Raw genomic sequence first — 16,224 nt, forward strand, 5'->3', positions numbered from 1 at the left:
CAGAAAAATATTTTTCATTGACCACAAAAAATTAACTTTATTTTAATAGAAAATATTTTTTATTAGAATATTACCCCTACTTCTACCAAACAAAAAATAATAATAATAAATTTTTTTCATTAAAATTAAAATGAAACAAATAAATTTTCAACCTTAGTAACTAAAATTTATTTTAACAAAAAATAAATAAAATCCCATAAATGTGATCAATATATATTCTCACAAATAGTCCAAAATCCCCAATTTTTCCAATTTTCCTCAAACCTTTGGCGCCTATAATTTCTTTTTCCCTCTTCTCTCATTTTCACGTTCAAATCTCACTCTCTCTCTCTCTCTCTCTCTCTCTCTCTCTCTCTCTCTCCATCTCTATCTTCGCACTACTCATCTCACTCTCATTCTGACTCCGCTACTCATCTCACTCTCATCCCAACTCCTCCACCGGCAAGAGCTCGAATCTGTAGAGCATCAATGTAGAAGCACACTATAATATAAGGAACCAGGGATTCTAGAGAGCTCGAATTTGTTGAGCACGTTGTTGCCCTCGTAAACCCTAACATTGGTATGTATTCTCTTGTCTCTCTCTCGCTCACACTTTATTTATTTATATTTTATTTTTTTATCTTCAAGGCTTGAATCTCATGCTCTAGGTCAATGACCCTATGTGATCTCCAAATTCGCTCTTAATTTCCAAATTCGACTCCCTCAAGTAAAAGCTGCCTCTTTTGTTTCATGGTTTATATGGGTTTGCTTAATTTACTACTCATAATTGATAGAATTCTCGACATCATTGGAATTACAGATGTGTCTTGCCTAAATGAGGATGGTCCAGAAGCTTGGCATGTCCAGGTATGTTAGTTTATGAAGGCTATTAAATTAGATATTCAAAATTATTAAATACTCAATTTCTATTAACTAACTTATTTAAAAATTATAGTTTTTTCGTTCAATTGATTCCAATTCTGTGAAGGGGTTTCCAAAAGTCCTAAAAGATGCCACAAGCAGGGTGAGAGAAAATTTTGATTGTGATTTGCCCCTTGATTATTTTTCCGTCAATCTTGTTTATGAGGTGTGCTTCTTAATATCTTCCCTTCATTATAACAGGACCTGGTATGTGGGAAGAATGTCCTGATAGACATGAGTATACATACTGCATATTTAAAGGCAATCTGTGCTGCCCAACATTTCATTTACATTGAGAACCAGTACTTCCTTGGGTCATCATACAATTGGACTAACCACAGAGACTTGGGTGAGGAATTGACATTCAGGGTAAACTAAAAGGGAAAAAATAAGGATATGTTGTTACTCTCACATATTAAAAGTTGTATTGTGAAAATTATATATAGGTATCCGAGTATACAGTAACTCATATATTGTCATTTGTTGTGGAAATTATGCACTTTCAGCTGCTTGTAATGGTTAATATCTAACTCATTACCCTAGTTTTCATTTTCTTCATTTTTCATGCTCTGGTTGCTTGCTGAAACAAACGTGACAAGGGAAATAAAAACATTATAATCTTGAGGAAAGATAGGGTGGCTGTTGTGAAATTACAAATTTTCTAGACAGTGAAAGTGAGCATTTTAAGGATGATATATATGTTTCTTATTATCCATAGGTGCAAAAAATTTAATACGAATGGAAACTGCTCTCAAAATTGCAAATAAAATCAGAACAAAGAGATTTTCTGCATATATTGTCATCTCAATGTGGCCGGAGGGTGTTCCTACAGGTGCTCCGACTCAAAGGATTCTTCTGTGGCAGGTATGTGATCATTCAAGTATTTTTTTTTTTAATGGACACCAAACATTACTTTAGTTTTATTTGTATAATTTTATAGATTTTCTTTTTTTTAATTTTATTTTTCAAAAGATAACTATTAGATTTCCAAACAAATTTTGCTACTAGGTGATACTCAATGACATACACCTATCCTTATTACGCTTTTTATCTACCTATAACATTTGACAATTTATTATATTCGTATGTTGGGCATGGTAGTGTCAACTAGTGGTCTAGTGTTCATGTACCTTTTGTTTGTTAACATGCATCAATGAGACCAAGTATTAGTGTTCCAAAGTTCAAGGACACCATTGGATGTCCATCAGTCTTTCTATTTATAGGATTTTTGACGCTGCTAATTATTTATTATGAGCATGATTACAAGATTTTGTAACTGGAGACAGTATATTCTTGTGCTAGTATGTGTTTATTTACCAATAACATCAGATGGTATATGTTGTTTATGTGGGACATGGACATACTGGAGAAGTGTTTGTAAACATTCATTCATTGATCAAATTGAATATAAAATTTCCAAAATTCTCATGGACTTCTCACCTTGTTTTGTTTCTATCCAATTTACCCAACCGAGAGTTTACATCTACTGTAAGGTATTATTATCCAAAATTCACTTTTTCTGTGACTAAAACTAACTTATAATCTCTGCTGTAGGACCTAAATAGCAGGTCAATCCGAGTAAGCATGGCTGAAGCTAGGCAAGGCGTCAATTTTGATCATTGAACCTTTTGAGCTTTCTTCAACTAAGAATACACTCAGGGTACATATTTAATGAATTTGCATTTAAATTGTTTGCTATCCTCCTACATCTTGAAAATCGTACCTTAGGCAATTGTCTTGGTGTTTTTTGGCTTTAAAGAGATCCAAAACATGTAAAGATGTTGCAAGAGGTTTCCCATAGAGATTATCGTTTCAAATAAACTGCTTTATTTTCCTTTACACTTTAGGTTCTTGTGTTTATCCTTTTTTATTGTAGTGTATGTAGCATTTATTTGGTGACTTGAAAAAACTAGTTTCATGTTCACATGATGGATCTTTACCAAAATGATGTTGGTCTAGGCAAACTAGTTCAAACTGGACACACACGACCGCCTAGGTGCGATAGACATGTAGGAGAAGACGGGACTTGAATCGGGTTCTTGGTTTGGGAGTTAGAGTTGGATTTCGGTCTCAGCACACTAGTTCTTTAGGAAACTTAGAATTTAAGGGGTTGACTTCCCAAAATCACCAAATGGAGTTAGATTAGCACAAAACTTGGCATACACGATCGCCTATACACAACAGACTTGTGGGAGAAGACGGGACTCGAATCGGGTTCTTGGTTTGGGAGTTAGAGCCGAATTTCGGTCTCAGTAAATTAATTCCTTAAGAAACTTAGAAGTTGAGGTGTTAACGTCCCAAAATCACCAAACGGCATCAGATTAGCATAAAACTTGGCACACACAACCACCTAGGTACGAGAGACTTGTGGGAGAAGACTGGTCTTGAATCGAGTTCCTGGTTTGGGAGTTAGAGCCGGATTTCGGTCTCGGCAAATTAGTTCCTTAAGAAACTTAGAATTTGAGGGGTTAACGGCTCAAAATCACCAAACGGCGTCGGAGTAGCACGAAACTTGGCACACACGACCGCCTAAGCACGAGAGACTTGTGGGAGAGGACGGGACTCGAATCGTATTCTCGGTTTGGGAGTTAGAACCGAATTTTATTCTAGACAAACTAGTTTCTTAAGAAACTTAGAATTCGAGGTGTTGACGCCCTAAAATCACCAAACAACGTCAGATTAGCATGAAACTTGGCACATTCGACCGCCTAGGCACGAGAGAGAAGACGAGACTCGAATCGGGTTCCCGATTTGGGAGTTAGAGCCGAATTTTACTTTGGACAAATTAGTTTCTTAAGAAACTTAGAATTCGAAGTGTTAACGTCCCAAAATCACCAAACGGCGTCAAAGTAACACGAAACTTGGCACACACGACCGCCTAGGCACGAGAGACTTGTGGGAGAAGACGGGACTCGAATTAGATATTTTGTTTTATAATTTTTTTTATTATATGTGATTTAATTAGATTTCTTTTAAATAATTAGATAATTTATTTTATTTATTATATGTTAAAAAGTTAAGAAATAATAATTTAAAAAAATTATTATTATATATGATATTTTAAGAAATAACAATTAGAAAGTTTATTATATATGATAAAAAATATAATTTATAAAATTTATTACATAAATTATACATGATAAATTATACATATTTTTTAAAATGACTTTATCATGTATAATATAATATATAGTTTAATGGGTACGATGGAAACTGGTCTTCATAAAGGTCCAATACATTTTAATTGTTTTCCTGATTTTACACTTAGTTTACGAGATCCACATATTCTAGATGCGCTAACATTAAACATTCAATTACATGGTTCATTTACTGACATGAAAGAAAAAATTCATAATATTGCTTTAATTTACCGTGTTCATTATAAATGCATGCAAACTAATTTAAATGTTCATGCTTTATCAGAGCCAAGTGATGTTGTCTTCTGTTTCTGACTGCTTTGCTGCTTCTAGTCAATCTTCTCTATTGTTTATTTGATTAATCTTGTTTTCAGTTCATCTTAATCACCCAAAAGATCAGTTTGTTTTATCCACCTAGTTTGAGTCACCCACTTTCGTCCCTGTCCTGAGTAAGTCCTTAGAGTTAGGCCGTGTTGGACTTAGGGGTCTTCCGAATAGGGTATGTATGTATACTAGGTATGAGGTAAAACTGACAAGAATAGGGTATGTATTAAGATATCTATAAAACTGATTAATTAAACAGAACAATGAGTCGATTATTTAGAAGTAACTCATCAGTAAGTTCTAGGTCAACAACTTTTCCCTCAATACCTAATCAAGGATTAGTAATTAATGACGAAGATGTTGAAATACAAAATGATAAATTTGATGCTGGATGGAATATACCCAAACTGCCAATTAAAGAAATCTATAAAACTACTTTTTTACAGAATGTTTTTAAAGTTGCTCTCCATGTTAAAACTATTGAACAAGTTTATGCTTTAGAAAAACCTAAGGAAACCTGCCAATTATTTGATAAAAAATTAATCAAAAGACATTTAAATAATGGTTATAATTTTATGCATATTGGTTTAATTCAAGTTGGTGTAAATCCATTAACGATGGTAGGCAAAAACACTTCTGTTTTATTATGTTTAAGAGATACTCACTTTCTTAATTACAATGATAGTTCAATGGGTATGATGGAAACTGGTCTTCATAAAGGTCCAGTACATTTTAATTATTTTCCTGATTTTACACTTAGTTTACGAGATCCACATATTCTAGATGCGCTAACATTAAACATTCAATTACATGGTTCATTTACTGACTTGAAAGAAAAAGTTCATAACATTGTTTTAATTTACCGTGTTCATTATAAATGCATGCAAACTAATTTAAATGTTCATGCTTTACAAAAAATCCCTAAAGATAAAACTTTATTAATTCAAAGCAGTAGTAGTAATGAATCCAATATTAATGTTCCTCAAATGATTGAATGGAAGAATATAGATTTACCTGATCAATGGGTTACTGTCAATGAAAATTACAAACACAATCAACAACAATCCTCAATTCAAGATATTCAAGATATTCAACAATATAATGATGGTTCTGTCCGAATTAAATTTAATCGAAGCCAATCCTCTAGGCATAGTACTTCTAGTATCCCTACTGAAATTACAACTAAAGATGAAATATTTAACACTCCTTTATTTCGAAAAAATAGTCAAATACATCTTGGTCCAACCAACCAAACTTCCCAAAATAAATTAAAAGGAATTGATAATTCTACCACTTCCCAAATTAGTAAACCTGTTTATACTACTCCCACACATTTACCAGAAGAAGACGTTGCTTCTAATACTTCTCCAACTCAAACTGATTTCGACGAATTTATACCTCTAGTAAATCCCCAATTAATGACAATCAAAAAAGATTTTACTCCTAATTTAGATAAATTACTTATTGACTTTAGATCCAAAGAAAATAGAGCTAAGAGACATGCTTATCGTGCTAAATATGATTCTACTCAACAATCCAGAATAACTAGAAAATGGTATGATTTTATGGTTGAATATGGTTTTGAATTATCTTTCTTTGACTATATGGATCAATATTATAAAAAGATCAACACAATCACAAAACATAAATGGAAAACTTCTCCCAATACTTCTGTTAGCTCTAATCATCCTCCATTAGAAAATATAATTATTGATCATCAAGGTTCTGAAGTTCCAGCCTCTCCTTTTAAATTGCCTGGCACTGACCCTGAAATTAAAAAAGTTATTGAACAAAATAATTATACTAATCAATGTCTAAAAACCATTGGTAAACAATTAGATAAACTAGAAACTAATTTAGATGAACAATCCGCAAAATTTACTAAACCCTTAGATCAACCTTTACTTAATCTCCCTAGTCATCGTTCTAAACGAACTAGCTTAATTACTAATGATCAATCTACTGTCAAAGCTATTGAACATTTATTTACTAAATTAACTCCCAATGATACTTCTACATCCAAAGATAAAGGTCTTACTGTAACAACCCTCATACTGTTTACCGACTTATGACTGATTGATTACCGATAACCATCGATTACCGTTAAACTGAATTGATTATGACTGATAATTGAACTGATTAAAGTACTGAACTGACTGACTGAAATTGGAAACCGAATTGATTGAGTATATGTTAGTTAAATTGCATTTTATCTGTTTGACTGTATGACTATCTGTCCATGCTTATATGTTTAAACTGCTAATTGAAGGCCATATCGGCGGCCGAATTAGAAACCGATTGATGTTCCTTGACCCTCGTAATTAATGTGATTTTATGGTGTATTTATCTGAAAACTGATTAGGTATGATTAAATTAGATTAAAATAAGCTAATTAAAGAGTTTGACGTAATTACACTTTTGCCATCTAGTGGGGCCTTTGTTTACTCATATTTGAAGCCTTGTGTATGCTTTATCAAAACATTTCATCAGCCATTTCTTCTTGTTCTAGCCGAATTTAGAGAGAGAGGAAGTGAGAGTCTTGAGTTCACTTGTAGAATTGTTTGGAAATTGAAGAAATTGTTAAGGAGATTGCATATTTGAGCTCCCTTCTTGAACTACAAGACTAAAGGTAGCTCCATTGTCTTCTTGTTCATGTTTTGAGTTGATTGTTGCATGGTCCATGTTAGATTGTAGAGCTAAGTCATGATTTGGGTCATTAATGGTGAATTGAAGCTCATTTCATGCATGCATGTTTGAATTAATGAGTTTTGAGTTGAATTCATGGTATAATGGTGCATGCATGTTCATAATTTTGTGGTACCCCATGAGTTCATCTTGTTTTTGAAGGTTTAAACTCTTTTGAAACAGCATTAAAGCTTTGAAAATGATTTAAGATCATGCATGTCATGTTTGAGGATTGTTCTTGGAAATGGTTTGAAAATGGGTTTGAATATGGTTTTAATTGACTCACCTTTGGGGCTTGAATTCATAAATTGAGCTTTGAAACTTGTTATACATTGAATTTAGTTATGTTTTCCAGAATTTGGGCCCAAGAGGTCGAGTTTGGAGTGGTAGAATGCTTGGTTTGAGCTTGGGAGGCAAATCTGGAAATTCCAGATTTGGCTTCCTCGCTCGAGCGAAGGATTCCCCGCTCGAGCGAGAACCTTTGTCCAGGGCTCCGCTCGAGCGACCATCGAGCGACCATCACGCGCAAAATCACAGCATCCGGTATTTTTTTACTGTTTCGACAGACCGCTCGAGCGAAGGATTCCTCGCTCGAGCGAAGCCTTTGATTTTGGACTTCCGCTCGAGCTAAGAAAGTCTCGCTCGAGCGAGGCTCCTATTTTCAGCAAAGTTTGCAAAATGTTTTCTAAGTGTATTTTTGAATCCTCATCCCATCCTAGGCATTCTTAGGCCTAGTTTAAGACATCTTGATGAGGATATCGTTGTAGAACACACCAAGGCAAATTAGGGATTAAGTTATGATATTTCCCAACTGTGTAGCTTAGTGTGTTCAACCTGTGAACTGTGTAGGGTTGGCGACTGGGGAGACACGCTCTAGCATACCGTAGCCCGAACTCTGTGAGTAACAATTGTGTAAAGATATGTTCAACTGATTATCTTTTGAATACTGAACTGAACTGTTTACTGAACTGGTATTATTTACTGAATGAATGTATGTCCTTTATTTCTGAACTGTACTGTGGCATCCTTAGTACCTATTGTTTACTGTTACTGTTACTGCGACAGAATTCTCTGTCGGTTCCCTCGTGGAGCCACTACTGTTTACTGACTGATGGCCATCATTACTGTTCGGTCTTTTAAGACCTACTGTTACTGTTATGCTAATGGATGTACCACATATGACTGTTTACTGTACTGAACAACTGAAATACTGATTAAATTGAACTGTTTTCATTACCGTAAGGGCATTCATTCTAAACCTCTTTACGCATTATGTTATTCACTGGGCTTTAGCTCACTGTTTATATATATATGTAGGTGCTCAGCCACCAGATCGGAGCTAGGAGCGTGGGTTAGACTCCAGTTTTGTCAAGCCAGCCTTTGTGCCTCACTGCGAGGTTCCGAGTTGCCATGCTATGGCTTTGGGGTGTTTTGTTTGTTTTCCCCCGTCTGTCTCCATACTGTTTGGATTACTGTATAGACTGTCAGTTACTAACTGTACTGTTATCAAGGGATTAGGTCCCTGTACTGTGTGACTGTAAATTTTGTATAGACTGTACTGTTTGTGTATGTATGAATGCATGAAAAATCTTTTTGGCATACAGACTGTCACAGCTCATTGGACATTGTTTAATTACTGTATTGGCTTCCGCCAGGCCCTGTACTCTGTTTTACTGTATTACTGTTAAGCAGGCCTTCGGTAATCTCGGATTACTGGCCTGTTACGGTGCTAAACCCATAGGGCCGGGTTTGGGTCATGACACTTACTGTTTTAAATCAACAACCTATTACCGACACTATTTTAGATCAATCTGAAACCAAAACTACTGATAATGAAATAGATCAATTAGCCCAACAATTTCAATCTTCTAATCTTAATAAAATTCATTATCCCAAAGTTAATCCTCAAACTACCAAAAATTGGTATTCTCGACCTACTCCACCTGATCTCCAATTTGAAGAAACTAATCTTAATAATCAATTTTCTGTATCTACTAAACGATTATACGAATGGAATATTGATGGTCTTAGTGAAGATCAGATCCTTCAAAAATTAAATCATCTATCTATGGTTGCAAATAGTTGTCTCAGTAATTATCCCCAATATTCTCAACCTGAAATTGTTTCCTTAATTACCTCTGGTTTCACTGGCATGCTCAAATCCTGGTGGGAAAAATACCTTACTGAAGAACAACGTGACTCAATCATATATGCTAATCAAACTGATGAAAATGGTCTACCTATCTTTGATGAAACTATAGGATGTTGTCACCCTGACAGAATCAATCAATTAATCTATACAATAGTCCGACATTTCATTGGTACGCCTACAAATATCTATTCTCGCATCCATGATCAACTTAGTAATCTTACCTGTCCAACATTAAGTGATTTTAGATGGTATAAAGACGTATTTACCTCTCGAGTTATGTTAAGAGAAGACTGTACTAAATCATTTTGGAAAGAAAAATTTATTAATGGATTACTTAGCTTATTTGCTCACAAGATTAGAGATGTTCTTAGTCAACCCACTGGTGTTATTGAATATGATAATTTAACATATGGTGATATCATTAGCACTATTCAAAAAGAAGGTTTAAAAATGTGTATTGATCTTAAACTTACTCAAAAAGCTAACAAAAATAAACATAAAGCTAATTATGAATTAGGCAATTTCTGTGAACAATATGGTTTACCTCCTGTTGCTCCCTCTCGTAGGAAATCACACAAATATTCCAAACATAAACATAAATCATCATACAAATATTCTAATAAATATAAAAAGAATTATTCACCTTCCAAATCAAATGATAAATTCTATACTAAACCTAAAAAGAAATATTATAAATCCAAATCACACCCGAAATCTAAATCTACTAAAGATGTTACTTGTTATAACTGTGGTAAAAAAGGTCATTATTCAAATAAATGTAAAGAAAAACAAAAACTAAAAGATAAAGTTAATCAACTCCAAATTGATGATAATTCCAAAAATCAATTATATGAAATATTCCAATTAAATCAATATATCAGTAACTCCTCTTCTGATCATCCCAATACTTCATCCAGTTACCAATCACCTAGTGATGATTCTGATGATTCTGATAACAATATTAATATAGGATGTAATGATGTTTGTTGTAAACCAGTTAAACAAATTACTGTTCTTACAAAAAATACTCAAGAAGAATCAGCTCTTATTGAATTAATTAGTAAATTAGATGATCCCAATTTAAAACAAAAATATATTGATAAATTAAAATCCTTATTAATTCATTCAGATAATAAACCTAAATTTGATAAACCCATAATAAGCTTATCCAAAACCTTAGATAGATTTAAAAATAAACAAAAAGAAGTTACATTACAAGATTTGCAACAAGAAATCAATCACATTAAACAAACGATTAAAGAATTACAAAATAAAGATAAAAAATTAGAAGACGAAATCATTACTTTAAAAATTAATAAAAGTTTAGATCATTTCCAAAATAATAATGAATCTCCAAATGAATCTGATGATTCTGATCCTACTGATCCTAATAATTTGTTATTTGATAATCGATCACACCAATCCCAATCCAACAATCCTGACAAAAAAAGGTTAAGTCTAATTAAAAAACTTTACATTCAAAAATGGTATTCTAAAATTAAAATAATTATCAATGATTTTGAATTAGAATTAATTGCTTTAATTGATACTGGTGCTGATTTAAATTGTATACAAGAAGGTTTACTTCCTACTACATATTATGAAAAATGTCATGGGAAATTAACTTCTGCTAATGGTAGTAAAATGCATATCAAATATAAATTACCTAAAGTTCATGTTTGCCAAGATAATGTATGCTTTAAAACCTCTTTTGTTTTAGTTACAAATATGACTGATAAAATTATTTTAGGTTCCCCATTTATATATTTATTATATCCATTTACTACATCTAGTATAGGAATAACTACACATGTTTTAGATCAACCCGTCACATTTAAATTTTTATCCCCTCCTGAAATATTAAAATTAAATCAATTAAAAGATTGTTCTATTTCCCATACAATTAATCACTTAACTTGGCATTTAAATTTTCTTAAAGAAGAAATTAATTATAAACGCATTGATCAACAATTAACTAATCCAGTTCTTATTTCTCAAATCAATGATTTCAAATTAAAACTTGAATCAACTGTTTGTTCTACCTTACCTACTGCATTTTGGCATAGGAAAAAGCATGTAGTTACCTTACCCTATATTAAGAATTTTGATGAACGACAAATTCCCACTAAATCTAGACCAATTCAAATGAATCATGAATTACTTGAAATGTGTAAAAAAAAATTAATGAATTATTAAAAAATCGAATAATTAGTCCAAGTAAATCACCATGGTCTTGCCCTGCTTTTTATGTTAACAAAAATGCTGAATTAGAGAGAGGAGTCCCTCGCTTAGTTATTAATTATAAACCCTTAAATACTGTTCTAGAATGGATTCGATATCCTATCCCCAATAAAAAAGATTTGATTAAAAGACTTAGTCAAGCTGTTATTTTCAGTAAATTTGATTTGAAAAGTGGGTTTTGGCAAATTCAAATTCATCCTAGAGATAGATATAAAACTGCATTCAACACACCCTTTGGTCAATACGAATGGAATGTCATGCCATTTGGTTTAAAAAATGCTCCTAGTGAATTTCAAAATATCATGAATGACATATTCAACCCATTTATTCATATTTCAATTGTTTACATTGATGACATATTAATTTTTTCAAAATCAATTAGTGAACATTAGAAACATTTAACTGCATTCTTTTACACAATTAAAAGTCATGGTCTTGTCATTTCTGCTCCTAAAATTAAATTATTTCAAACTAAAGTTAGATTCTTAGGCTATGATATTCATCATAATACTATTTTACCCATTAGTAGATCCATTGAGTTTGCGTCCAAATTCCCTGATGAAATTCTGGATAAAACCCAATTACAAAGGTTTTTAGGTTCCCTCAACTATATTGCTGAATTTTACAAAGACCTTCGAAAAACTTGTCAACCTCTGTTTGATAGGTTAAAGGATAATCCTCCTCCTTGGTCTTCTGTTCATACTTCTATTGTTCAACAAGTCAAACAATATGTTAAGTCCCTTCCTTGTCTTGGTATTCCTACTGAAACTTCATTCAAAATCATTCAAACTGATGCCTCCGACATTGGTTATGGTGGCATTCTTCTTCAACAAGTTACTCCTCAATCATCTGAACAAATTGTTCGCTATCATTCTGGTGTCTGGAATAGTACTAGAATGATAGCGAACAATTTTTAATAGTACTAGAATGATAGCGAACAATTTTTAAAAATTTCAAGATGATATTTTAAATCAAAAATTTTTACTTCGTGTTGATTGCAAATCTGCTAAATATGTTTTGGAAAAAGATGATCAAAATCTTGCTAGTAAACAAATTTTTGCCCGTTGGCAATCCATTTTAAGCATTTTTGATTTTGATATTACCTATATACCTGGTTATCAAAATTCCCTGCCTGATTTTCTTACCCGAGAATTTTTACAGGGGGGTAAGGGATGACTGCACCGTTTACTTCTTACCATAAATCCCGAATTACCTATTTCAAAACCCAAATTAAACAACTTACCCATCGTATTCACCGCCTCAAATTAGCCAGACCACCCACCGAAAGAGCCCAATATATCAATTACCATCAAATTCAAGCCCGTCGCAATTTACTTGCTCACAACTACAACTGTTTACATCGCCATCAAGATTTTTTAGATCTTCTTTCTGGCTGCTAACCATTGTTTCTTTCTCAACAGATGTCTCGTCCAAGGCCTCCCTCCAAGGCTTTGGTCTCATCCTCCAGTAAACCTAATCAACTTATTGTTCCTCCTCCTTTGGAGTCAATCACCCAATCTCATTCACTTGAAATGGTTAACCGTTACCACACTCTTGGTAACATCTATCGTCCTGATTACTCATCTACATTGGCTTCTGATCCCTTTGCATCCAGCCATTCAGTTTCAGTTACTCCATTCCCAGTTAACCCCATTAAATCATCCCGATCTGAGTACACCAGTTCACATGTTACTAACCTGTTCTACAAAGAACCTAGTCACCCAAAAAATCAAACCATCAATGAAATTGCTAAATTCCATTTTGGCTCTGGATGCCATTTCATCCTTTCACATCCAGAGAAAACCCTCTCCTATTACAAAGACATTCTACTCCATCACCATTCAATTTTGATCAAACCAATCCAGGATCGAACCTATGCTTACAAGATCCTATATCATTCAATTTATATTCACAATATTGTTTCCATGACTGAATGGGGTAATCCTAATCAGCTTCGTGATTTACCTGGTCATTCCATTCAATATAATTACCATGATTGCGTTGATGCTTGGTTCAAGATTTTCTTGTACCAAAATGAAACTTTCAGTCATTCTTGGTTCATCTCATTTGATCAAAAATTCAAATCTGAAATACCTACCTGGTTTCTGAGATGGTGGACTCACTATGGCGTCATTTCAGATATCCTCCCTGGTGATCTCAGTGAAATAATTAATTATTTTGCCTCTGTTTATCCATTTACTGCTCATCAACGACAATTTCCATTATTGCTAATTTTTATATCCAAATACAAAATTCCATGGATATTTAAATGGCAATATGGGATTGATGATAACATCATCATTCGCCAACACACAGTCAAATGGTGGGTTAAGTTCAATGTGCCCAGAATTCTTGAAATTGTTCAGGAGGAATTCCCACTTGATCAGTGTGCTCCTACTCCTGCTCTTGCTAAAGCCCAGCAGAACCCAACTACTGCAATTACTCAAGGAAGTCAACCCAGTCTTCCTCCAGTCAACCTTGGAAGCCCCTCATCCAGTGGTTCCAAGCCCAAATCATTCAAATCAAAGTCTAAAGCTGTTGCTGCCCAGCCAGCCCAATCAAAGCCCAAATCAAAGTCCAAAGGAAACGCAAAGCCCATTTTACCTCCTGCTCAGCCCAAAGTCAAGTCCAAGAATAAATCCAAGTCATCCAAAGAAGATATGATCCAGTTAGCTCACCAACTTTTGAATCAAGCTAAAACCCAATCCACCGATTCAGACAGTTCAGAAAAAAAGGTTCAGAACATGCCCACTCCTCTGAAGAATCAACTAATCAATGTTCAGGACCCGAGTTTCAAGATGCCCAGGATCCGTTTGCATAATCAACATTGGATTCCATATAGATACAAATTAGCTTCAGTCAATACTCTTTTGAGAAAAGCTGCCAATTTGTATTTATATTGATTCCATTATTCCCATATTCCACCGAAAGCGATGAATAGTAAAAGTTGCTGTTCACTTTTACTGTTCACCGTCACTATTCACCCAGTCAACTTTTGTTTAAAGCTACTCAACTGATCAATCAATCAACCGAAAGCATCCGACAGCATCTGCTTTGCCCCATGCTTTCATCAGTCAAATGCTGCTTTTCTTTTCTTGGTTTTGTATATAATGTAATCAAGTTGAACTCATTCGGCAGACTTGGAAATTCTTAGAAACCTATATTCTGAAAAAATCCAAGAGCTCTGAGTGAAAACCAACACCTTGTGCTGTAACCTACTTAAGATCCTTGCAGTTGCTGCTATTGTAATTGTAAGTTAAAAGTTTTAATTAAATGTTTTCAATCTTTTGTTTGTTTTGTTTTTAATGTGCATTCCAGATTGGTTCAAATAATTATCCTTTTGATTTCGTAATATATCTCCTTCATTCTCTATGTGCTGCTTTCGCCTTATTATATATGATCAATTAAACATAGAGACGAAGAGAGAGAGAGAACAACGAACAGAGAGATAAAGAGGGAGAAAGACGAAGACAATTGAGAGAGTGACGAAGATGATCGAAGCCCTCAAAGATGAAGACGATCGTGATCAATAGTGAGAGAAGAGAGTGACGAAGACAATCAAAGCCCTAATCTCAACACTGGTCCACTGTAAGTTCTCTCAACAATCATTCTTCTTTCTCTTCTCATGTCGACGTCGAAGGCTAGGGTTTCTCTCTCTCTCTCTCTCTCTCTCTCTCTCCCCCCCCCCTTTACGATCCCATCTTGGACTGAATCACGTTTCTCTCTCCACAGAAACGCGAGTCTTACACGTTTCTTTCTAGAAAACGCGGAATCGCGATTCTTACTCAAAATCGCCACCTAGTGGCACGATTCCTGCAACTAAGGGACATACTTTTTGGTAAAGTATATTAACTTTAATATAACAAATTTTATAAAAGAATATATGTTTGAAGAATTAGGAAGTAATGGAAACATGCACATGACATCCAATTTGTACAAGTGCACGGGATGTATAAATTGTGAAGTAGTCTAAAAAATATATTTTTTCTCTATACTTAAAGCTTCAAAAAAGGCCGTCAAAATGCTAAATTATCACACAACCATAGATTTGTACAGGAACCAATAGAAACACCTTAGGAGGGACCAATATAAGTTGTATGAACTTACGGCATATTAATGGGATGCACCATTTGTGAATTAGCCTTAAAATTAATTTTTTGTTCTCATAATCTCGAAAGAAGTCTGTTAGAGGGATAAATTGTATAATTGATTTAATTGTAAATTGATGAGTTATTAATGTTTTTAATCTTTTGTATAATTAATTAATTACTAAAGCTTTTAATTTATTTTTTTGCAGATTGGATTGGTGTGGCATTTTTGACATGCAACAATGATGTAATTTGCTTGAATGTTCATTTTTGTTTGATAAGGATACATACTTTATGGAGTTGCACTAGTTATTGTTGGATGTTTGGTGGAATTGAACAAGTTATAACTTTTGGATATTTTGTAGATATTTCACTATTTTATTGTATTAGGATGAAATTATTTGTAATGATGAATGGATATTTTTGTTTTGTTAATTTGTAAATGTGTTGATAGCATGTTAGGTTAAGTTGTGATGGAATTGTTATATTCAACAGGTTTCAACATGAACAGGATTATATTTGTTGAACTAAAATTTAGATTTTGATAAAATAGGTATATAATGTGGAAAAAAATATTATGGAATGATTGACAAAATTTTTCTTCCCTAAAGCAGGTTTTTTCGTGTCTTATTTGGCTTAGGTGGATGATTAATCTTGTCATGAATTTTTTATTTCGTCGCTAAATGAATTTGTCATG

General features: G+C 33.6%; 1 protein-coding gene across 8 annotated transcripts; it reads left to right on the forward strand.

The window, feature by feature from the left end:
- The first annotated feature begins 241 nt into the window (after nucleotides 1–241).
- On the forward strand, nucleotides 242–15,962 carry LOC114289220 (phospholipase D beta 2-like). Of its 8 annotated transcripts, none has more exons than XR_014337523.1 (8): nucleotides 242–559; nucleotides 648–706; nucleotides 800–846; nucleotides 935–1,003; nucleotides 1,102–1,269; nucleotides 1,619–1,764; nucleotides 2,455–2,560; nucleotides 15,737–15,962. XR_014337523.1 is itself a non-coding variant. In XM_082882414.1 (8 exons), exons 5-7 carry the CDS (start codon nucleotides 1,135–1,137, stop codon nucleotides 2,521–2,523), a joined length of 330 nt encoding a protein of 109 aa, XP_082738540.1. In that variant the 5' UTR covers nucleotides 242–559; nucleotides 648–706; nucleotides 800–846; nucleotides 935–1,003; nucleotides 1,102–1,134; the 3' UTR covers nucleotides 2,524–2,560; nucleotides 15,737–15,962. The 8 variants fall into 8 exon arrangements, 4 of the variants coding, with proteins under 4 accessions (XP_082738540.1, XP_082738537.1, XP_082738539.1 ...); XM_082882414.1 differs by having other exon boundaries at nucleotides 1,102–1,249; XM_082882411.1 differs by having other exon boundaries at nucleotides 1,102–1,249; nucleotides 2,455–2,505.
- Nucleotides 15,963–16,224: the final 262 nt, after the last annotated feature.

Source organism: Camellia sinensis, chromosome 8 (genome assembly GCF_055761805.1).
Source record: "Camellia sinensis isolate YWXY chromosome 8, ASM5576180v1, whole genome shotgun sequence".
In the NCBI taxonomy this organism is placed as follows: domain Eukaryota; kingdom Viridiplantae; phylum Streptophyta; class Magnoliopsida; order Ericales; family Theaceae; genus Camellia; species Camellia sinensis.